The 20,841-nt window shown below is 37.8% G+C and overlaps 7 protein-coding genes across 9 annotated transcripts; 4 read left to right on the forward strand and 3 right to left on the reverse strand.

The window, feature by feature from the left end:
• Positions 1–70: 70 nt before the first annotated feature.
• On the forward strand, positions 71–3,524 carry LOC117781771 (cytochrome c-1). The gene is made up of 2 exons (XM_034618596.1): positions 71–230; positions 3,054–3,524. Exon 2 carries the CDS (start codon positions 3,071–3,073, stop codon positions 3,383–3,385), a length of 315 nt encoding a protein of 104 aa, XP_034474487.1. The 5' UTR covers positions 71–230; positions 3,054–3,070; the 3' UTR covers positions 3,386–3,524.
• Positions 3,525–3,923: 399 nt separating this feature from the next.
• Positions 3,924–6,059, forward strand: LOC117781770 (cytochrome c-2). Its single transcript, XM_034618595.1, has 2 exons — positions 3,924–4,032; positions 5,395–6,059. Exon 2 carries the CDS (start codon positions 5,434–5,436, stop codon positions 5,758–5,760), a length of 327 nt encoding a protein of 108 aa, XP_034474486.1. The 5' UTR covers positions 3,924–4,032; positions 5,395–5,433; the 3' UTR covers positions 5,761–6,059.
• Positions 6,060–6,436: 377 nt separating this feature from the next.
• On the reverse strand, positions 6,437–11,541 carry LOC117781768 (V-type proton ATPase subunit H). Of its 2 annotated transcripts, XM_034618591.1 has the most exons (7): positions 11,344–11,541; positions 10,747–11,225; positions 9,193–9,423; positions 7,999–8,133; positions 7,372–7,934; positions 7,200–7,313; positions 6,437–7,007 (listed from the first exon to the last, which is right to left on the reverse strand). In XM_034618591.1, the coding sequence occupies exons 1-7, from the start codon at positions 11,378–11,380 to the stop codon at positions 6,929–6,931; spliced, it is 1,638 nt and encodes a 545-aa protein (XP_034474482.1). In that variant the 5' UTR covers positions 11,381–11,541; the 3' UTR covers positions 6,437–6,928. The 2 variants fall into 2 exon arrangements, with proteins under 2 accessions (XP_034474482.1, XP_034474483.1); XM_034618592.1 differs by lacking the exon at positions 9,193–9,423 and having other exon boundaries at positions 11,344–11,538.
• Positions 11,542–11,733: 192 nt separating this feature from the next.
• Positions 11,734–12,662, forward strand: LOC117781742 (tRNA-splicing endonuclease subunit Sen2-1). Its single transcript, XM_034618558.1, has 2 exons — positions 11,734–12,302; positions 12,358–12,662. Exons 1-2 carry the CDS (start codon positions 11,855–11,857, stop codon positions 12,639–12,641), a joined length of 732 nt encoding a protein of 243 aa, XP_034474449.1. The 5' UTR covers positions 11,734–11,854; the 3' UTR covers positions 12,642–12,662.
• On the reverse strand, positions 12,597–13,171 carry LOC117781743 (COX assembly mitochondrial protein homolog). The gene is made up of 2 exons (XM_034618559.1): positions 13,024–13,171; positions 12,597–12,962 (listed from the first exon to the last, which is right to left on the reverse strand). The coding sequence occupies exons 1-2, from the start codon at positions 13,067–13,069 to the stop codon at positions 12,658–12,660; spliced, it is 351 nt and encodes a 116-aa protein (XP_034474450.1). The 5' UTR covers positions 13,070–13,171; the 3' UTR covers positions 12,597–12,657.
• Positions 13,172–13,799: 628 nt separating this feature from the next.
• Positions 13,800–15,454, forward strand: LOC117782394 (guanine nucleotide-binding protein subunit beta-like protein). The gene is made up of 3 exons (XM_034619503.1): positions 13,800–13,985; positions 14,128–14,339; positions 14,705–15,454. Exons 1-3 carry the CDS (start codon positions 13,877–13,879, stop codon positions 15,338–15,340), a joined length of 957 nt encoding a protein of 318 aa, XP_034475394.1. The 5' UTR covers positions 13,800–13,876; the 3' UTR covers positions 15,341–15,454.
• Positions 15,455–15,617: 163 nt separating this feature from the next.
• On the reverse strand, positions 15,618–20,612 carry LOC117782393 (protein phosphatase 1L). 2 transcript variants are annotated; one of them, XM_034619502.1, is made up of 6 exons: positions 20,532–20,612; positions 18,874–19,054; positions 17,431–18,004; positions 16,439–16,702; positions 16,275–16,327; positions 15,618–16,189 (listed from the first exon to the last, which is right to left on the reverse strand). In XM_034619502.1, the coding sequence occupies exons 1-6, from the start codon at positions 20,569–20,571 to the stop codon at positions 15,898–15,900; spliced, it is 1,404 nt and encodes a 467-aa protein (XP_034475393.1). In that variant the 5' UTR covers positions 20,572–20,612; the 3' UTR covers positions 15,618–15,897. The 2 variants fall into 2 exon arrangements, with proteins under 2 accessions (XP_034475393.1, XP_034475391.1); XM_034619500.1 differs by lacking the exon at positions 20,532–20,612 and adding an exon at positions 19,717–19,862 and having other exon boundaries at positions 18,874–19,651.
• Between the last annotated feature and the right edge of the window lie 229 nt (positions 20,613–20,841).

A 20,841-nucleotide genomic window follows, 5' to 3' on the forward strand; every position in this document is an offset into this window, starting at 1 on the left:
ACCTTGCACCGCGAGCTCAGCTGACTGAATGAAAACGCACGCAGCGACAGCGACAACCAGCAGCCTCAACGTAAAAGCAATACCAAAAGCAAAAGCAGCAGCAAAAAGCACGAGAGAAAAAAAGAGAGTGTGAGAGCAAGAGCGAGAGCAACTTTGGCGCTCATCAGAATAATAGTGGGAGGCAGAGCAACAAGCACAGTCGTTTGCACTCAGAGAGCCACAAGAAGCAGGTAAGTCTTGGGTTGTTGCTTTTGCTCCATCCCACGCAATGCACTCGTATGCAGTGGGGCAATGTAAATATGTATGCGTGTGTGTGTGTGTTGCTCGAGAAAAAATTGATGCATATCGTTTGATAAAATTTTTGTGGCAATTTTTCATTCACGTTTCCCACGCTGCTGCTGCAGCTGCTGCAAATGTCAAGCACGCTCTCACTATATCCATCTCTCTTTGGCTCTCTTTCTCTCTGCCAATTGTGCATGTGAATTGGGGAAATTTCGGCAAAGTAGCATAGAAAGCCAACTGACGACGTTGATGCTAGCTGCTTTTGCTGCTGCTGCTGCTTATGTAACTTGACGTTGACGTCGTCGTAGTCGTAGTCGATGTCTCAGGCAACGTTGAAGGGCAGTCAGCGACCTCGTTCTAGAAAAATGGCAGCACCAAAGCAGCACACAGGAACAACACACAGAATAAACATTCCGAAACACACACAATAAAAATGTAGGGTTTTCTATGCAGCCACACACACACTCTCACACCGACACACAGTCCAAAACAGCGGGTGATTCAAATGTGGGTGGCTGGTTTGGCGTGGTTGGTGGTTGGGCGACATCAAAGCCAAAATGATATTGCGCAACAGCAACAAAAACCTCCGTGTTAGCCACGTGAGCATTGCAAATGTCTTTTTCTACTTCTTTTTCAAGTATTATGTTTTTTAGTATTTTTCTTTCTTTACCGTTGTTTAGTTGATTAAACTGAAATAACGACAAATCGACCTGAATAAACGTAGGTTAAACTTACAGTCAGTTAAGTAACTGTTTTTCTTACTTTTTTTCTGATTTTATTATAGTTGTTTAAAGCCAGTTAACATACCTTTTAAACAATAAGATCCATTGAAGCTTACAAAAAATATACATATAAATTTTTTACTTTGTCATAACAATTACTTGATGTACTGTAATTGGCTTTTATAGACTACCGCAGCAATGCATCTCGCAAACAATTATATTACTCCTTCCCCTTTGATCAACTTTCTCTTTGTCTCTCCCTCTCTCTGTCTATTATACGTTCCACAAATGTTGGCTGTAGCGTAATTCAATTCCAAGCGCCATTTATTTATAGTGGTCATCGGTCAGGAGGCAACCGCATGCCACAACACCAGTAGTCTGTGGTAGATTTATGGTTGGCACAAATTGGGTTAGGTCAGCAGCACCAACAACAACAATAGCCAACAACAGGAGCAGCAGCCGCAGCAGCAAAATATAACAGAGCAGGACACAGCGACCAAAGTGGGTATGGGTTAAACACCTGATGCGAATGATGCCAGTCGATTGTGTAAACGCATACATACACATACATACATACATACATACCCAGCAAGCATTTTTAAACAGACTCTTCTTGATAAAATCGTTTATAACTCTATTTTCTTGCAGTAAATCACATTGCATGATTAATTTTTGAGTCGTTTTTTTTAATAAGCAAAAGTGCTCGAAAAAGACTCATACTGAAGATTTTTGTTAAAACGATTTTCCCAATGCTTGCTGGGTATATACATATATATGTATGCTTTTTGAACTCTGCCTTAACTGTTTCCCGTTTTGTTTGTGTTTGTTTGGTGGCATCTGTTTTCCTCTAGAGCAAAAAAAAAAAAAAAAGCATGTGTAAAATGCGTTTTAATTGAAAGGAAATGTTCAAAGCACATGCTCAAAAGGGGCTGCAGGGCTGCAAATTGAATTATGTATACGTACTGTTGTATCTTTGTGTACTTTTCTTTTGACTTTATGGCCGCAGTTCACTATTGCCGTTGGACGTCGTGCGGCATTTTTGTGTTTTTAGTTATTCCATTTTCATTAGGTTGACCCAATTCCTGTACTATTATTGCCATCCCTGTCTCTTGCAGTCGTGGATTGCAGTGAAGAGTGCCAAAATATTAAAAAAGAGCGTGCATTTGTCATCATGTTTGTCATCATCGATACATATATAAATTAATTTAAGTGGACGCTCGCACACACACAGACAATCATTTATTGGGCAGCATTTAAATTGTCTAAGAGAGACGATGACTATGAATAGAACAAAACAAAGTGAATACGCCACAAATATATTGAATATACTTACATATGCATCTACAACTGTACATATGTATTTAGATACACTCAGAAAAATAACAGGAGATATTTCCTTAACTGAGTTATAAAATCCCATTGCAATCCCAGAAATCTTAAAATAAATGCCATGTTATTAAATACTCCGACTAAGCTTTTTTAAAATCAAAATATTATCATACGGCTGTCATAGAAACGGACATTTGAAATTAAAATTTTATAAGTCGTTTCATACTTAATTTAAGATTAATAGTACACAGCCATCTTAAAATTTCAAGAACAAAACGGTATACATTTAAGTACGCATATACCTATTTTTAGAATGTCATATTTCTTCGAGTGTATGTATCTATTGTATGTTTGTGAAAGATTCTAGTTATGACAGCTGCTTCTATTTTTTGCATATGAGTAAGCAAACCCAACAACGTGAACTGCAGTTAGCCACGTTTAATACATTTGTTAGGCACGCACGTAACGACCCACATTCACACCCACACCCACTCCCAACCACATACATAGGCAATTAAACTTGGCAGACTGCGTGGCTCACGCTGACGATGTCGTGACATAAGAGGTAATGCCCCACCACCCACCGAACCACCCACTACCTACTATCATGTCACCAATGTCCTTGAGGCGTGTGCTGAGGGCAAAACGAGCCTTTGTTTTCAGACAACTATTGAAATGTATAGTAAATTAACTATATGTCTTTTCTGTTTCTTATTCAAGGCAAAACATATTCCAAAATGGGTGCCGATGCGGATAATGGCAAGAAGATTTTTGTACAGAAGTGCGCTCAATGCCACACCTATGAATCTGGTGGTATTCACAAGCAGGGTCCTAATCTAGGTGGAATTGTAGGACGAAAATGTGGAACTGCTGCTGGCTACAAATATACTGATGCTAATATCAAGCGAGCTGTCACCTGGACTGAATCAACTCTAGACGAATACCTCAAGGATCCAAAGAAATACATTCCCGGCACCAAAATGGTTTTCCCTGGACTCAAGAAGGCGGAGGATCGCGCTGATTTGATCGCTTTTCTCAAGCGCGGAAAATAGTTGAAAAGACAAAAAAAACTAACATGAATTATTTACGCATTTATTTTACAATTAAATTACATTTGGGATAAACCGTAACATCATGTAAATAACTAAACTAAAAAATTTTTACTATTATTAAATAACAACTCTCAAACAATTTTGAATTGGCTGTTTAAATTAACAGTTTAGCGCGCAATTTACACTGTTGCAAATGGGTGTTATAGCAGTCAGCTTTGAGAAGAGTAGACGTGATAAAACCATGCAGCTATCGATATATTTTACTATATATATATACCAAAAAAATGCCATTACAGATAGATCAACTTTATTTAAAAAAAAAAAATGTAAACTAAAACTGCGAAAAAAAAAGTTAAATCTTTTTTTCTTTAAATTTTAAGACAACTAGCTAATGGTAATGCATTTCTTAAGAAGGCACATTTTAAAAAATAAATATAATTAATTAAGCTATGGACTTATTATAAAATAGCTAAAGCGGCTCTGCTTGTGTGTGTATTTTTTAAACTTCAAGAATCTACTTGTAATTGTCGAATATTATCGATATATTATCGTTCTCATTCAAATGTTGAGTTCAGTAGCAACCAATTGGGATTTTCTGTCTCATTCGCTAGCTGACTGTTCGCAGTAAACGACGGTTTGTGTTCAATGTAAGTAGCGGGAGTTTAGCAATGACGTAAATATTATGTGCAAAATCCCTGAAATATTGATTAAATAGTGTATTAAAACAAAGTGTATAGATAGTATTATAAATACCTTGATAGAATTATTAAATTTATGAGATCATTCTCATTATTGTGAGTGTGAAAGCAAATTATCGTCTGAAAATTCCTTTTTTGGGGGTTGTTTGCGTTACATAAACGTGTGACGGTGGCTGTTAGCGTGTGTGTGTGTATCTATGCATATATGTATATGATGATGTGTGTGCAAAGGTGCCAAAGTTGACAGCTAGTTATTATACAAAATATCTCAAATGATCGTCATAAAAATTGAATATGTATAATATGAATTTACACATTGACATTGAAAATAATGCGAGTTGATGATTACATGAACAAACCAACGACAAATGAACAAAACTTTCCTCTCTCTCGTACACGCGCTTTTGCTATGGAAAAAGAGAAGATCACTTGAATTTCGCAGAAATTTATTTTGCGCGCCACGTGGTTGTTAGGCAAGTTGCAATTTCCATGAGAATTTTCTGGTTTTCTGCTGTGTGCAGACGAAATAAAAATCAGGTCGGTTATGTAAGCAGTTCAACTTTCGCGAGAACATTGGCCTAATTTCATCACACCTACTCTCACGCATTCTTCTATGGATGCTTACAGATGTGTGTGTGTGTGTACACAATGATGTTGGCCCACTTCCAATGCATTTGTTGTAGAAAGAAAAGTGGTCGCATCAAGGCCACAAACTAGACGACATTGTCACTTTTTATGTAATTTCTCTCTCGCTCTCTCTCTAACACATCTGAGAAAGAGGAGTGTGATTTACTCATTACAACGTCACATGCAATTTATGATTCAAGTTCGAATAACTGCACGCAATACAGTTAGTCACAACGTAAGTCGCTCAGCCGTTTTTATGCTGGCCGCGACAAAGACCCTGAGAGAGTGAGAGAGAGAACTTAAGTGGGGAATTTGTATAAAATTCTTTTTGCCTGTTGCTGTGCGGCAGCGAGAGCGCCAACAACATGTGACTAAATGGTGTAGGTGTGTGCGTGCGTGTGTGTGTGTGTGTCTGCGCTCGTGTCTGATGACGTTGTTCGTCTGAAGAGCGATGAATGAACTCTGAGCGGGCGAACGAAGTGTAACGAGAAGCTCAGCGTTAGATAATAAAATCATTTAGCTAGGTGCATTACTAATAGTTGGCGTGTGTTGTTATCAGTACGCGGAAATAGATAACTTGATAAAGAGTTACTAACGTTGGCAAAAGAATAAATATTATCCATTTGTTTATGTAACGTTTAGCTACAATTGTTTGATTTTTCGTTATTGTTATCTCTTCCACAGTCGAGTCGGTGTTAACACATCACACATATTCAAGCTACAATGGGCGTACCAGCTGGTGATGTTGAGAAGGGCAAGAAGCTGTTCGTGCAGCGTTGCGCACAGTGCCACACCGTTGAGGCCGGTGGCAAGCACAAGGTTGGTCCCAATCTCCATGGTCTGATCGGTCGCAAGACCGGCCAGGCGCCCGGCTTCGCTTACACAGATGCCAACAAGGCCAAGGGTATCACCTGGAATGAGGATACACTCTTCGAATACCTGGAGAACCCCAAGAAGTACATCCCCGGCACCAAGATGATCTTCGCCGGTCTGAAGAAGCCCAATGAGCGTGGCGATCTGATTGCCTACCTGAAATCGGCCACCAAGTAAACGGAAGCGATCTGTATGCACCACAGTACCTAGGCTACCACCTTTAGCAACTGGATTTTCTGTATTATGGTCGATATCATGGGAGCGGTCACACTAACAACAACAACAACAACCCACATATAAAACAAGAAGAAAATACAGAACTTATGTAAAACTACAATTATGTTAATTATAAAGTTTAAATAGGACAATTACATTATTTAATTTTAAAAGTGGAACTATTTAATTTAAAGCCGACGTATTGTAACGACCACAAGATGAACAACAAAAATTAAATAATAAAAACAACAACAAAAGAATCCCAAGCGTTCTATTTCTTCAAGGGGGAATTTGACGAAAGCTCAAAAGCCTCTTTTTAAGGGAAATCCCCACAATCATAATCATACAGCATATTCATTTCAGTTTAAAAAACAATAAATAATACTAATATTTATTATTTCATTTACATTTATTAATAGATGTATATTTGTTTATGGTTTTTTTACTTTTAAAAATGTATTATACACTTTAATAACAATTTATTGCATTTTTTGATGTGATTCTTCTTGAATGATTTCACACGCTTAATAGCATTTAATAATATTGCATTTATTTCATTTTTTTTTGTATTTATATAATAATTTGTTTTAAAGAAAAGAAATACTTGATAGGTTTGAAATGTGCGCCGATGCGAATATAATACAAATTTTCTATTGACTTGTAAAAATCGTGAGACAAACTTTGTACAGCTGCGCCTAGCACATATATAAACAATAATAACAACAAAAACATGCGACAAGAATATAGAATTGTTTATGTATTCTTTTTTTTTCATTTTGCTAATAAACTTTCAATCGCTCTCTCTTTTAACAATCTCTATGATTCTTAATGTATCTTTTTTACGCAACTGGTTCGGAATGCCAACCAAGAGCAACAATCTAATAATTTTCGACGACCTTTCAACTCTCTCTCTTTTTCTACGGAACTTAGTTTAAACATTAGGAAAAAACATAAGCGCTTAAATGGTAACAAGAAGAATAAAACGATAATGTTAATAATGGGCGTGGGAGACGCAGGCAGAGACGAACTAACGAACACACGTCCCCAACTGTTTATTGTTAGTTAAGTTTTAGGCGTCTGGCGACCTTGGCTAACGATTGTACATGGTAGCTGTGCGGTATTAGTGGCTTTAGGCCTTGCCAGAAATCGGTGCAGCGCCTTGTTTTTGGTTCTCGTTCTCCTTCTCCAGCTGCTTGCCGAGATATTCCCTTTGAGGAGACAAAGAAGAAAAAGCAAACACGAAAAATTTGTTGACATATTTAAAAATTTGGATTGATGACTTGAAATTAAATGGCTTCAGAAATGGAATTGGGATTTGTATATAGGCGGGTATGCGTATCGAGCGGCACCTAAGTATAGTTGGGCGAATATGAGAAGAGAACTATAATAAGTATACTAACCAGTTGTGTACCATCAGCTTTTGCACGGCCAGAAGAGCCTCATAGCGCACATTGGGATCCTCATGGCCCAAATGTTGCATGACAATCTGTTTGCCGCCCAATTGTTCGAGAACGCTGCGAAAGATACATGAATTTAAGATAGATACAATAATAGATATGGTTGAACACTTACTGCTTGCCGCGGGGATAATGACGCACATACTCTCCGATATCGAAACAGGCGACGGACAGAATGATGGCATCCGTGGAGGTTTCCAGCAAATGAACCAAAATGCGCAGCAGCTCGTAGTTCTTCTCGTTCAAACGCTGAGCATTCTCACGCCAGAATTTGGCGGATTTGTGCACGGGCGACCATTCAAGGCGGCCGCTGCGCACTTCAGTTGCATATTCGTCAAAGGAGCTGAGATCCTGCACGGAGTTCTGCAGCTTCTCGCTAAGATACTCGACATCGGCGGTGATGTCCTCATCGTCAAAGCGACGCTGTTCCAAAATGGACAATTGCTTCAACACCTTGCACTGGACCATCGCAATGCAATGATCCTTGGCCACCGATGTATCCTCGGGTTTCTCAATCAGATTACGGAAAACGGCCAGAATGATGCGTGTGACCTTCTCTTTGGCACAATCGCTCAAGATATCGGCCAAAATGGGTATAACACTGAACTTGTTCATCTTGGCGGCCAGCAATGGATTAAAGGTGAGCACCCACAGGCAGAAGATCAATTGATATTGCACCTATGAATAAGAAATCGAATTTAAATTGTACCAAACAATTTACGCATTTCAATTTCAAACTCACCTGGAAGTTGACACGTGTCGAAAGGATGCGAATCAATGTGCTGATGCCATCAACGCTCACAAACGCAAAACGATAATCATCCACGCGCAACATCATCTGCAGGCAACGTGCCACCGATTGGATATACTCGTTGTTCTGTGAAACAATCAATATTGTTAGTATTATCTCATCATTGGCTCTGTTGATAAGCTTTATGTTTTAGTAGCGAGTTAGTTATGACAGATTTTTTTGTTGTTTATTTTTATTTTTTTTGCATTTTTTTGTTTTTTTTATTTTTGGTTTTCTGATTTACAACAAATGTTGTAGAGCCTATGCGCTACAAGCAACAGCAACACAACAGTTACAGTTACTACAGCTACACTACATTAAAAGAGAGCGAAAATAATAAAAAGATACATGGGAAAAGGTGTGCTCTAAAGATTAAAAAAAAAAAATATATATAAATAGATACGAATAGATCGCAGTTTCTTCATGTATAACTCCATAGTAAGATATCTTTTTCTATTGTATTTACGTTCACACCGTCACCGTTATTCAATTACCATTACCTTTACCACATCATGTCATCTCGTAAATTCTTTCTTTCTTTCAATTTTAATTTAATGATATTTAGTATGGTTAGTAAACAGTTAACTATTGATCAACACTCACACACACACAAATACACCCAATATTTCGTTTCGATTAAACTAAATTTTTTTTAGATATATTTAATATAGAAATTAATAAGTAGGAATTCAAAAGAAACTAAATTTCATCAGATTTATAAGCTACGAGTATTTTTTTTTTGATACATTTTTTTTAACAATTATTTTATTTCTAAAAATCGAACCAATATTATATATCTTTCTCTCCCAAAAACTACAATTAGAAGTCTCAAAAGTATCTATATTTATATATCATTAATTGATAGGTATTAGTAAGAATCAATTAAACACAAGGTACAACTTTGGTGTAGAATAACAACAGGGTATTTACACATAACACGATCTTAGTAAATAGGAAGATCTTCATATTTCATCGCATAAACGCAGAAAACTCGCACTAGTTTTGAGTGTGTGTAATTTTGTAGGTGTTTGTGTGTGTGTGTGTATTTTGTTGTAGTTTTAGAAGTTGTTTTTCTTTGTCTGCGTGTGTTTTGAGTTTTGGGGTGAGTGAGAATGTCAGCCTTTTTGGGCTATATTTTGGGAATACCGGTATAACATATTTGCCATCCTTTTGCTGATCGAAGGAGTATGAGCCAACGTCACGGTAACTTTCATTGGCCCGATCGTGTTGTTGCTGCAACTGCTGTGCCACACTTGGACTGTACTGGTGGTGATTATCTTTGCCATGATGATCTTTACCTTGTTGCATAGGCGTGTGCACAATGATCGTTTGTGCCCGCTTGGCCATCGCGGCCATCTCTTGCAAATAGGAAGTGCTCTTTTCAGAGGGTCAAGGTCAAGTGCGTAGTTAAGGTTCAGCATCCGCAGAGATCAAGATTGAGATCGTTGGTTGGTATTGGATACACGGTAATTGGTGTTTTTAACATTGATTCGTTGGATTTTGGATTGTAAATTTGAATTGCATTAAATTAAAAAGTACATTAAAATGTAATTCAAATAATAATGTGCAACAGGTCAATTTGCATTTGCATTTGCATTTGAACTTTGACGAAGAACACATATCGGATAACGTAATGATTATTGAAATTTATATATTTATATAAATATATACTTTTTTTGTTGTGATTTTTGGTGGTTCCACATAGTTAATGTGAATGCGGTGGTGCGGTGCGGTGCGGTGCGGCGATATACATATTTTGAAAATTTGGAATTTTCGCAACGGTTATACGAACATCATTAATCGAATTGAATTCATTTATGATTTAATGAAAAATTGTTGTGACTTCAACCAGGGCTGCAGACAGGCAAACAATAATCTTAATCATTCTCAATCAATCACAGTCAAGTTTTGCCTGTCCTAAACAGAGTTATCTTATGGCTCATTTATAGAGTTTTCACGGTTGAATATTAAGTACATATATAAGTATAATCTCGATCAGTTATTAAAAATGTGAGTAAAAAGTATAAAGCAAGCAAAACTAGCAAAGCGTGCTGGTTAGAAATTAGAAATTATTTAACAAATTAATTTTAAAAAAATTATTACGTTAAAAAGCAATAATAAATTAGTAACAGAAAAGTGGCTTAAATACTTTAGAAACTTTTCAAAAGATTATTATATTATTTCATTAAAGTATATCTAATTATTGATATTTTTATATACTACGAGATTTGAATACTTTCAAAAATTTTAATGAGATCTCGAACTAACATCAGTTAAAATCTGTAGCTGTATTTTTATTAATATTTCTATTTTTGCTAGGAACATGACTAAAAAGGAAAGCTTTCAAATTTTTCAAGATTATATATATGATTATATACAAAGTATTTTCACAAGCAGGCACATCATGCTTTGAATTCTTCTGCTTTCAGTGATATGACATTGCAATAATAATTTATACATGCATATCGAATTGAATTTAACGTTGATAATTCAGATATCGTTGCAATTTGAACATGACTAACTCAATGAGGGAAATGTCATGCTGCATGCTATATACATTGGTAAGGACCCTCGATATGTATCTTAACTGAGAGTATATTTACAACATAAACATGCAATTGAATTTTCTTTTTTTTTTTGGAAAGGGATTGTTGGTATCTGGTTTTTTGGCAGTGTTTTGAAAGCATTTACCGTACTTACATTGGTGGCCAACTGATCCTTGAGGAACTGCAAGTAGAAGTTAAGGTCCGCCTTGGGCATGGTCTCGTGACCCCAGCAGGCAAACTTGGCCAATATACGTGACGACATGTTGACAATGAAGCCATCCTGACGATTCAGCAGGTTGAGGAATGGACCCCAGACGCATTGCTTCAGCTTGCCGGAGGTTTCGTGGAAGAGATCAACACGTGAGCGATCCTCTTGCAGTAAATCATCGACCAGGACAAGTATATACTGAATGGTCGAGTCCTTGGACAGATGCGACACCAGATTCAGCAATGTCTTCACCACCTGTGTGGAGTTCTGTGTCAGATAAGCGGCACGTGATTTATCCAAAGCACTAATGGACTGATAATCCTCCTGACTGATCATCTGCGATTGCATGTAGGATGCCCAGTTGATGGTCCGGGTGCGAATATCGGCCGCTTGTTGCTGCAACACCGAAGTGGCAGCAATCATATCTGTGCAATTACACCAGTTAACAAAAGAAATACACACAATGACAATGAAAATTGGGCTGGGGGTGCTCCACTGATTTTCACTTCGATTTTTCACAGAGGTCAGATGTTTTGCACTTACCAATGTTTTCCTCGGGCAGATACAGTGCGGTTGTCATTTTGATGGCTGTTTATTGATGTGTCGTGTGGCAAAGCAGTTTTATGTGCACACAAATATCAAGCAATATATTCTAGAGGGAAAGAAAATATATTACAAATTACGAGTGTCTTTTCACACTAATGCGACAGCACCGAAATTCAGCTGACTGGTCTTGTGACTTATTCGCCGCGTTCGCCGCGCCACAGCGTTGCCACCTGGCTGCAATATGTCAGGTGTTGGCAATTTACTGTGAATGTCAGTTAACATGCGATAGCGACACTAGCAATTTTATCACGGCGAAAAAGTGACAAACTAAATAATAAATAAAGCAAACAATTAATAATTTTATTAATTTGTATGTACTATGCATACGTTTATCAACATGATAATATGGCTTAGACTGTAACAACACCCATTTTATTTTCAAGTGAATTATTGTTATGTTAATACAACAACAAAGTGTCATTCGACTATAAACAGTGTGCTATTTACTATGGAATTCACACCGCATTTTAAACGCAAGCGGAAAAGCTCACAAAGTTATTTGAAATTAGTCCCATTTCCGCATTGCCAGAATGGAAAACCCTACCATGGAGTCTTTAACGGTCTCTGTGTGGAGGTAAAGGACAGCGAAGAGGCGCAAATTGGAACTCTTTACGAAAATGGTTGCTACGGGAAGGGCAGCAGGTCGAGAGGGGGTCCAGCGACTGGAATGACATCTGAGACTCTGCTGCTTGGTCTAGAGGAGGCGTGTATGCTATGCTACTTTCTGGAAGCACTGGAAATTAGAGACTTATCTGGCAGCAAACTTAACTTTGAAACATACTTGAAATGGGCACTGGAATACGATGATAAGTTTGTTTATAAACTGGCAGCATATTTATATTTGAAATCCAAAAACTGGATTATCAAAAGTGGCATCAAATTCGGCGGTGATTTTCGTAAGTAAATTGCTACATTTTAAAGGCACAGTAAAATTATCAAATATTCTCGCAGTCATCTACAAGCAAGGTCCAAGTCAATATCATGCCAGTTTCCTGGTCATCGTTCAAACGCCTTCAAAGAACCCGGACTCCCATTATGTAGCAAAGAATTTGAAAGGAATTCAACGTGTTGCTGAAACCTCTGACAAGGATGTGCTCGTCCTGCGTCTGAATCAACCCAGTGATTTTGATGTAACGCTCGTCACACTGGAAACCCTGGAATCCCTCAACATAGAAGAGACTGTGATACGCCGATTTAACTACACATCTTTTGTGCAAAGTAAACAAAAACAATAATATTTATACGACTAAACTAAATTTTCTCCACTCGATGCTTTTTGGGTATGCCCGTGCTGCGGTATTCCGATCGTTCCTGTAGATATATAGCCCTGCATTCCTCTTTGAAGGCTTCGTTTTGATACCAATGCGTTAGACAATCCCTGAGAGCGGAGTTTTGTTTGCGACAGGTGGCAACCATGAATACGCTGCTCGCTTTGCAGCATTCCTCAAAGTCGGCCACTTCCTTGGAGCAGAACTCGGCGCGGGCACGATCCCTCATTATCTTGGGTATCAGCACTTCTCGCTCCACATTGCGCAACGATGTGTCACTTGGATCACCTGTAACCGGCAACTCAGTTGATTAACAGTTGCTCATAATTGTGATCGTTAAGTGGCTCACCAAGACCATGGGGATTCCGGGGATTTGGTTGCTGTTCTAAGCTCATTTCGAGTGTGTGGAGGGATTTTAAATTGTAACCAGGTTTCCAATTGCTACTCAGTTGCAGTCTTAAGCCGAAGGTTGCCACCCAGTAAAACTTGCTGATCTGGTTCTATTTTGATTACCTTAAAAACGGGTACTTCGAAAAATTTGACCTTTTTAATTTTTTTTAATATTAAATTTTAATCAAATTATTAATTTATTGCAAACTTATTTTGTCCCATTAATTGTTTTCGTAAAATGAATGCAAACAGCTGATGCAGGAGGAATGTTTCATAAACTGATGTGGCAGCCTCAAGATATTCAAATACTAGAAAAATACCCGATAGTTGAACGTGTGGTAGCCTTTCAATTCTGAAGGTGCGATAGTGATAAATAGGAATAGAATAGAAAACTCCATATAAAACAACGACAAAAACCGCTGGCTGGCGTAAATGGGACGATATTAAATTTTAGGACATTTCTTCAAGAGCATGTTCTTTTGCATTTCCTCCTAATTTTGAGCCCAACATTTCATCTGATTCATAATTTAAATTGGTTCATTAATTATAATCTTATTGCAACAATAAACAATTGTTAAAGAAATTTAAATTTTTATATAATTTGGCGCCATTTACCCATTTTTTGCTCAAGTTTTGGCGATGTATCGATATTTACTTGATATACTTTTATAAGTTGACAGCCCCGTCGATAGCTTCAACGATTGTTTTTGATTCACAACACTGGCATTTCCGCCTCTTTTTCTGCCAGCTTGCAGCGCCTTTGGACGTGTTTCTGAAGCGCTCCCGTTGCGACTTAATAATTTAATTTGAACATGTCTGAGACATTGCAACTGCGTGGTACGCTGATCGGCCACAATGGCTGGGTCACCCAAATCGCCACCAATCCCAAGGATCCCGATACCATCATCTCGGCATCTCGTGGCAAGTATTTAAATAAAAAAAAAGAAAAGAAGAGTGCTGTGAGGTTGGAAAGAGTCGATTAAATCTGACAATATCTGAAGCATCCGGCAAATGTATATCTATATTAATGGATTAACTAATTAATGTAAATTTCATTTTGTAGACAAGACCTTGATTGTGTGGAAACTGACTCGCGATGAGGACACCAACTACGGTTATCCCCAGAAGCGTCTCTACGGCCACTCGCACTTCATCAGCGACGTGGTGCTCTCCTCCGACGGCAACTACGCTCTGTCCGGCTCCTGGGATCAGACTCTGCGCCTCTGGGATTTGGCTGCCGGCAAGACGACTCGCCGCTTCGAGGGACACACCAAGGTGGGATAAGTTTCCAAGTGCTTCGACACGGTTCTTTGAACAGGGCTTAGAATTTGCTATTTCCCCCCTCCCAATGGTATTGGTGCAACACTGACCTGTAGAGTAAGGTTAGGTTTAGTTAGCACACACACACACACCAATACCGCTAATATGTATATTATACATATATTTGAATATTGCGCCTATGCGAGGCAGAATCTCTGGTTGACATCTATAACTGTTCTACGCCTGAGTTAACGTACTTTTGCGTGAAGCATTCCCGTAAGTAGGCAACAAGATCTTCCAGCTGCTCTTTCCATTATTTTTACTTTACTCTACTCTCAGAGATTCCCTTACTAATAACCCTTTTGGATATTCGTTTTCAGGATGTGCTGTCGGTTGCCTTCTCGGCTGATAACCGTCAGATTGTCTCCGGCTCTCGGGACAAGACCATCAAGCTGTGGAACACGCTGGCTGAGTGCAAGTTCACCATCCAGGAGGATGGCCACACCGATTGGGTGTCGTGCGTGCGTTTCTCGCCCAACCACTCGAATCCCATCATTGTGTCCTGCGGCTGGGATCGCACCGTTAAGGTCTGGAATTTGGCCAACTGCAAGCTGAAGAACAATCATCATGGCCACAATGGTTATCTGAACACCGTGACTGTCTCTCCCGATGGCTCACTCTGCACCTCCGGTGGCAAGGACTCCAAGGCTTTGCTGTGGGATCTCAATGACGGCAAGAACCTGTACACTCTGGAGCACAATGACATCATCAATGCCCTGTGCTTCTCGCCCAACCGCTACTGGCTGTGCGTTGCCTACGGTCCATCCATCAAGATCTGGGATCTGGCATGCAAGAAGACCGTCGAGGAACTGCGCCCCGAGGTCGTCTCGCCCACATCGAAGGCCGAGCAGCCACAGTGCCTGTCCCTGGCCTGGTCCACCGACGGCCAGACCCTCTTCGCCGGCTACTCCGACAACACCATCCGCGTCTGGCAAGTGTCTGTATCAGCTCACTAAACGGACGGACGGATCGCTGTTCTCCTTAGTATCTGACATAGCTTGTATAAATCGGTCGCAAATTGATTTGTTTATGCCAAAAACGTAAATAAAGCGACGCTTACCACAAATTAACCATTTAGTTTTCTTCTTGTATAGTTAGAAATTATTCCCACATTTGGATAGTCGTTCAAATAATTTGCATACTTGCACTTTTCGAGTATTTATTTGTAAACGCGTTTCATAAGTTAGAAAAAAGTATTTTTTGCTTCTACAAATATAAGTGCATAACAAAATAATTTAAATAAATATACTATTTATGAACTTGATGAATGAGTGTTGTTTAGGGAGGTGGGGGAGAAAACATAATGCATGCGCTGGCGTGATAAGGCTAAACAATTTGTACAAAACAACAATTTCTAAAAACAATCCTAAACATCGAAACCAAAAAAAAAAGCATTGACAAATTTCGTACAACTGGCGATCGCGGCTAATGCTTAGAAGTTTTTGGGCACTTTTTTTGTTCTTGTGGAGGCTGCTTATTTGAATCGGGAACACCTGTTGAACCACCACATCTGTCACTTTGTTTTAATCGAATTTGAGCGCTGCACAACGGCAGCCGACGGGGATTTGGCCAAGGGAGCATCGCCACCAACTTTGCCAGTTGCGCTGGCAATGCGAAAAACATCGTTCTTAAAGGCAATTATCAGCACAGTGATGTTGTCCACCGAGCCACGTTTGTATGATTCCATTGCCAAGGATTTGGCGCCAAAGTCTGGCTCCTTGAGATGCTCCTGGACAAAGGTGCAGGCCTCCTCGTTGCTGAATGTGTCCCATAGGCCATCCGAGGCGAGTATCAGAAAACGGGGCCTGTTCAGCATTCAGAATGAATGACGTTATTGAAAAAAGTTCATTTACTTTGTCGGGAATTAATGGGGAGGACAGTTGTACTTACTTGTGATCATTCAGCTCGAAGGTCAAAATGTCTGGTGTGGCGATGACAAGATTCTATATAGATAGATGGTAAAAACGTGTAGGTTGATTAGCATTGGCTTATTTATAGATAGAGAGACAGATAGTATAATTCGTCACGCCATCTATATATGAGATCGGGCATACCTTATCTTTGAGCGGATAATCGCCCAGTGCTCGTGACGTGGCCAAGACGCCAGCCACACGCCACACCCCGCGAAAGGCAATAAATCCGCCGGCGTCGTGTATCCGTTTACGTTCCCGCACCTGTTGCGGCTTATGATCAAAGGACAATGGTATGGCAATGCCACGGGCATCGTACATTACGCCACGGGAATCACCCACGTTGGCCACAATCAGCTTGCTACCCTGTACAATAGCAATTAATGCTGTGGTTCCTGCTATGTTCGTCTGTAAAGCCAAATAAATCACATCAACTAGTTAATTCCAAATGCTCTAATTTATAAAGTGTTCTCTTAACGGAAATTCATTTACTAACCAAACCAAAATATATGCAAATCTTTTGGTAGAACATATAAATTTACAGTATAATGAATTGATCATTAGATTTGTATAATCGCTTAACAGCGTTTAGCGACAAATTTTAGACTAATATTACGTTTTAGAAACTAGAACGATATGTTAAATAAAGGTTTAGACTCCATACTTTAAAATTCAACTTTTAGAAAATTGTAGACATTATTGAACTCTTACAAAAAATATTTTAATAGAGGTGTATTCAACAAATATCTAGAGTTTTTAATGGTAATTGTTTTTAAAAACAAAAGAATGTCATAGACGTATATTATTAGTTCCAAAAATCGCGCTAAATTAAACAATTTCAAGTTTCAACAAAGTTATTACTTTTTGCCGTTTATTATACAAAAAATGTATGGATTTAAAATGTATTTGATGCCTTTTTATTAGATATAAAAATAAAATTCATGTAACGAGTTTTAAAATTTAAACAATTTACAAATAACGACAGTTGTTTTTAGCGAGTTATTACAGCTATACAGAAGAGTTCATTATTCAAGTTCAATATTTTTTTTTGAAAAAGTCTTTTTCTTTTCTTTGACCTAGTTCCCACTAAAAACTGTTGTTTTTAAAAGTGGGTTACTCTAATTCTATATACTCACCGCGAGCTTGGCCTGCTCGACCAGCTTATGATCCGCTGAGAGAATTTCGTCTGTGATGAGTTTGCCAAAGTTAATGCGTCCATGTTCGATATAACATTTGGCCTCGTAACTTGGAGGCGGCGCATTGCCAGCATTCTGAGCATTATTGTTGTTATTTAGAAATGATTCTTTGGCGGAATTGCCTCCATTTGCGGCACGCATTGCGCTGTTCAACTGCGCCGTATAAATGTCGGCAATCGATGCCTCCGTCGTCTTTGGTTTGATGGCGCTGCAATCGACTGTGGTGCTGTGCGCCTTACGGAGACTGTCCCGCCGGGCAACTGGCTCCGCATTCTCCTTGTTGGCCGTATCCTTGCGGCTTTGTTTGCGCGCCAGATACGGACTCTTGTCGTAGCCATTGTAGTCGGATTTGTCCTCGTTCTTGAGCAGCTTGTTAGCTTCTATGATTTTGTTGTAGATATTCTTGACCAAGATATCTCGGGCAAAGTCAGCGGCAAATTCGCCGCCATGTCCATCGAAGACGGCAAAGAACGAAATCGCCGTGTTATTGTTGATGTTCTCCTCGATGATAAATCTGTAAAATGGAAATAATTAGTCACCATCAGTCATCACTTAATTGCAGAGACTGTAATTTATTTTTTATTTATTTATTATTATAATTACTATATAGCAGATTGTAATTTTTTATTTGTTATTAAATTTAACTTAAATTTAAGGCACTAGTCACAACGAAAAAAAACATCTTTTACAATTATAACGATGTTACTCAAATCAAAATTTTCACTTCCACTTTTATAGAATTTCATAAAATGTATTTTCTGATGTTGCATTTATGATAAGTCGTTAAAAAGGATATCAAGGGAAATTTAATATTTTATTATATTATTACTAATTATTTTGTAGTATTTTATTTAATTGTTAATTTTCCCTCAATGTTCAAAAAGTTTACTTTCAGATTTATTATAAAAGTTACTATATAATGATTTTTTTAAATTTTAATGATTTACTTGCAATATAATGATTAGTTTTGAGTTTTGATTTACAACTCGAATAATAATCATTATTTTTTGTCAAAAAAAAAAACTCAAATAATAATGAATTTAAGTTTTTCTTTAAAAATAATTATATTATTTGCTTAAAATTAAAGATCCAAGTGGTAGTTTTAACATTTTCATACATTTTGCCCACGAAAAATCAATATTACAATTTAAGTTTTAGTTTTGAATACAAACTCTTAGGGGTTTTTTATTAAAACTAGTTCAAGTTTTAAAGTATAACTCAAAATATGACATTAATTTGTGAGTAAATTAAATAATTGGTAAATGATGAAAATTAATAATTAATTAATCTTATCATTATCTTTTAAAGAAAGTGAATAATTTGTATGTTATTATTAAACTAATCAATGTTTACAGTGACTGCTTAATTGTCATGCACACTCACCTGTCCTCCATGTGCGGTCTACGTCCTAGGACAGCAAAGGCGGCGCTTTGCTGACGCACTTCCTCCCAGGACTGATGATCGCCGGCATTGCCCGCCAATTCCATGACACGCGCTGATGCCTTTTGGCGTCCCAATGTCGCCTGGATGCGTCCCAAGATTGTGCGACTCCAGACATCAACCGCTTGTAAATAGAGCAACAAGACAAAGAGAATGATGCCGCAGAATATGACCTCGGGACGGAGCACGTAGATGCGGCATAGTTTCCATAAATAGGCCAGGGGCGAGTTGATGGACGAGAAGCCCACTGCAAACTTGGACAGGATTTTCATATGCGATACGTATGTCTGATAGAAGATTTTATCTTCCAATTCGTCATCCATTGAAGGAGCCTCTTATACACTTATGTATGAATGTATTTTAAGCAGGATTTGTGTAGGTATATATGTATGTAACAAATTGCGTGAAACTGATTTTATAATTTTGATTGAATAAAAAACACACAACTGCACAAATGAACAGAGCCAAAAACACTTGATTCGAAATCGGAATTTCAATTTATTATTTGCGTCTCGTTCGTCCCTTTTCTTTTTATTTCCCTTTCGTTTTTATTTTTGTATTTTTATTTTCCTTATAGACTTTTGGTTTGTGTCGTTCCCATTATTTGACGTATTATTGCACAGCAGATTCGCCCGTCTTTTTGTGGCATTATATTATTTCAGAATATTCTTATTAATAGCTTCTGTTGCTTGCATGAAACAGAAACAAGAACAACATCTGTCTATTTACATGCATACGTATCTGTGTGTGTGCGTGCTGTGCGTAAATACATACATACGTACTTACATACAAATGTTCGTACTATCACAGTAAAGTTCCACTAAAGCATCTTATCAACGCCTCGTCATATAATTTAAATATTTGTATGTGTATAACTTTGTGTTATCCTAAAAAGTCATTTATTCGTCTAATTTAGTTGTAAATGTCGCCTTGCCTACTTTGAATAGGTGATTTCTGCTGGCAAATTTGTTGAATTTCTTTCGATTCATTAGCAGATGTATTCGCTTTAGTGAGGTACAACTGTGCGCACGTCGCCATTATACACATGTCATATGGCCATTGAAGACAGTGCTGCTTGCGCGGTGCTATCGATAACACAGTTTTAATAAAGATTTATTTTCTACTTCGATACATTTTATTTATAAATAACATAAGCAGCACAGGCGGATTCCATGGTTTTAATGAATGTTTATTTGCATAAAACCTACATTTAAAGTTTGTAAATTTTTTGAAATTATCGTTTGAAAGCGAACGGTCACTCTAAAATGGCAAAGCAATCAAATTTTGATCAGCTGCAAAACTGGTCCAGATCATTGAAATAAAATGACAACACATCTTTAATAAATGAAACTATGGAATACCCTTATGATTTCAAATGTCAGTGTTATGATAAAATATGAATTTTATAGCACTGTTTTCTAAACACTCGGTTTCAAATTGAAGAAGCATTATATGATTTGTAACTCTGGGAACAATGATAAATGAAAGCGTTAATTATTGAATTATGTTATTTTATCTTACACGGTCTTAGTTTTGGAGTGGGCTTCTGCTTTGTTTTTTATTTACACATCAAATGGATTTCTAAACTATCTAAATTTTACCTGCTGAGCTTCTCGTTGATTGCTTATAGCGTCTATCCATTTTAAAAGGTTAACAATTGAATGTATTTGCTTCCATTTTCAATAGTTTGCAAAATATAATAATACTAAAACACAATGTTTATGCTTAAAAATACATATAATTAAGCGAAAATATCAAAAAAAAGAACTGCACGCGACGTTGCGAAGAACTGTAACAAAACGAAATGACAAACCGCCAACTGGCAGCAGCATTTTTTATATGTAAATATATAGTATTATTTATTTAGCTTTGCCATTGCACGTCATATGCAAATGTTACGTACTCTGTTTA

This window comes from Drosophila innubila (genome assembly GCF_004354385.1).
Source record: "Drosophila innubila isolate TH190305 chromosome 2L unlocalized genomic scaffold, UK_Dinn_1.0 4_B_2L, whole genome shotgun sequence".
In the NCBI taxonomy this organism is placed as follows: Eukaryota; Metazoa; Arthropoda; class Insecta; order Diptera; family Drosophilidae; genus Drosophila; species Drosophila innubila.

Bases quoted from the DNA above. Each gene is read 5' to 3' on its own strand.
- LOC117782393 (XM_034619500.1), bottom strand. From the start codon at position 19,253: ATGGATGACGAATTGGAAGATAAAATCTTCTATCAGACATACGTATCG. The intron at 18,005-18,873 runs GTGAGTGTGCAT...TCCATTTTACAG, and splicing joins AGACCGCACATGGAGGACAG to ATTTATCATCGAGGAGAACA. The intron at 16,190-16,274 runs GTAAGTACAACT...AATGCTGAACAG, and splicing joins TTCGAGCTGAATGATCACAA to GCCCCGTTTTCTGATACTCG.
- LOC117781771 (XM_034618596.1), top strand. From the start codon at position 3,071: ATGGGTGCCGATGCGGATAATGGCAAGAAGATTTTTGTACAGAAGTGC.
- LOC117781770 (XM_034618595.1), top strand. From the start codon at position 5,434: ATGGGCGTACCAGCTGGTGATGTTGAGAAGGGCAAGAAGCTGTTCGTG.
- LOC117781742 (XM_034618558.1), top strand. From the start codon at position 11,855: ATGGAATTCACACCGCATTTTAAACGCAAGCGGAAAAGCTCACAAAGT. The intron at 12,303-12,357 runs GTAAGTAAATTG...ATATTCTCGCAG, and splicing joins CAAATTCGGCGGTGATTTTC to TCATCTACAAGCAAGGTCCA.
- LOC117781743 (XM_034618559.1), bottom strand. From the start codon at position 13,069: ATGAGCTTAGAACAGCAACCAAATCCCCGGAATCCCCATGGTCTTG. The intron at 12,963-13,023 runs GTGAGCCACTTA...TGCCGGTTACAG, and splicing joins CCGGAATCCCCATGGTCTTG to GTGATCCAAGTGACACATCG.
- LOC117781768 (XM_034618591.1), bottom strand. From the start codon at position 11,380: ATGACAACCGCACTGTATCTGCCCGAGGAAAACATTG. The intron at 8,134-9,192 runs GTATTCCCAAAA...ATTGTTTCACAG, and splicing joins ATGGCAAATATGTTATACCG to AACAACGAGTATATCCAATC. The intron at 7,314-7,371 runs GTAAGTGTTCAA...TATCTTTCGCAG, and splicing joins CATTATCCCCGCGGCAAGCA to CGTTCTCGAACAATTGGGCG.
- LOC117782394 (XM_034619503.1), top strand. From the start codon at position 13,877: ATGTCTGAGACATTGCAACTGCGTGGTACGCTGATCGGCCACAATGGC. The intron at 13,986-14,127 runs GCAAGTATTTAA...TTCATTTTGTAG, and splicing joins CATCATCTCGGCATCTCGTG to ACAAGACCTTGATTGTGTGG. The intron at 14,340-14,704 runs GTGGGATAAGTT...ATTCGTTTTCAG, and splicing joins GCTTCGAGGGACACACCAAG to GATGTGCTGTCGGTTGCCTT.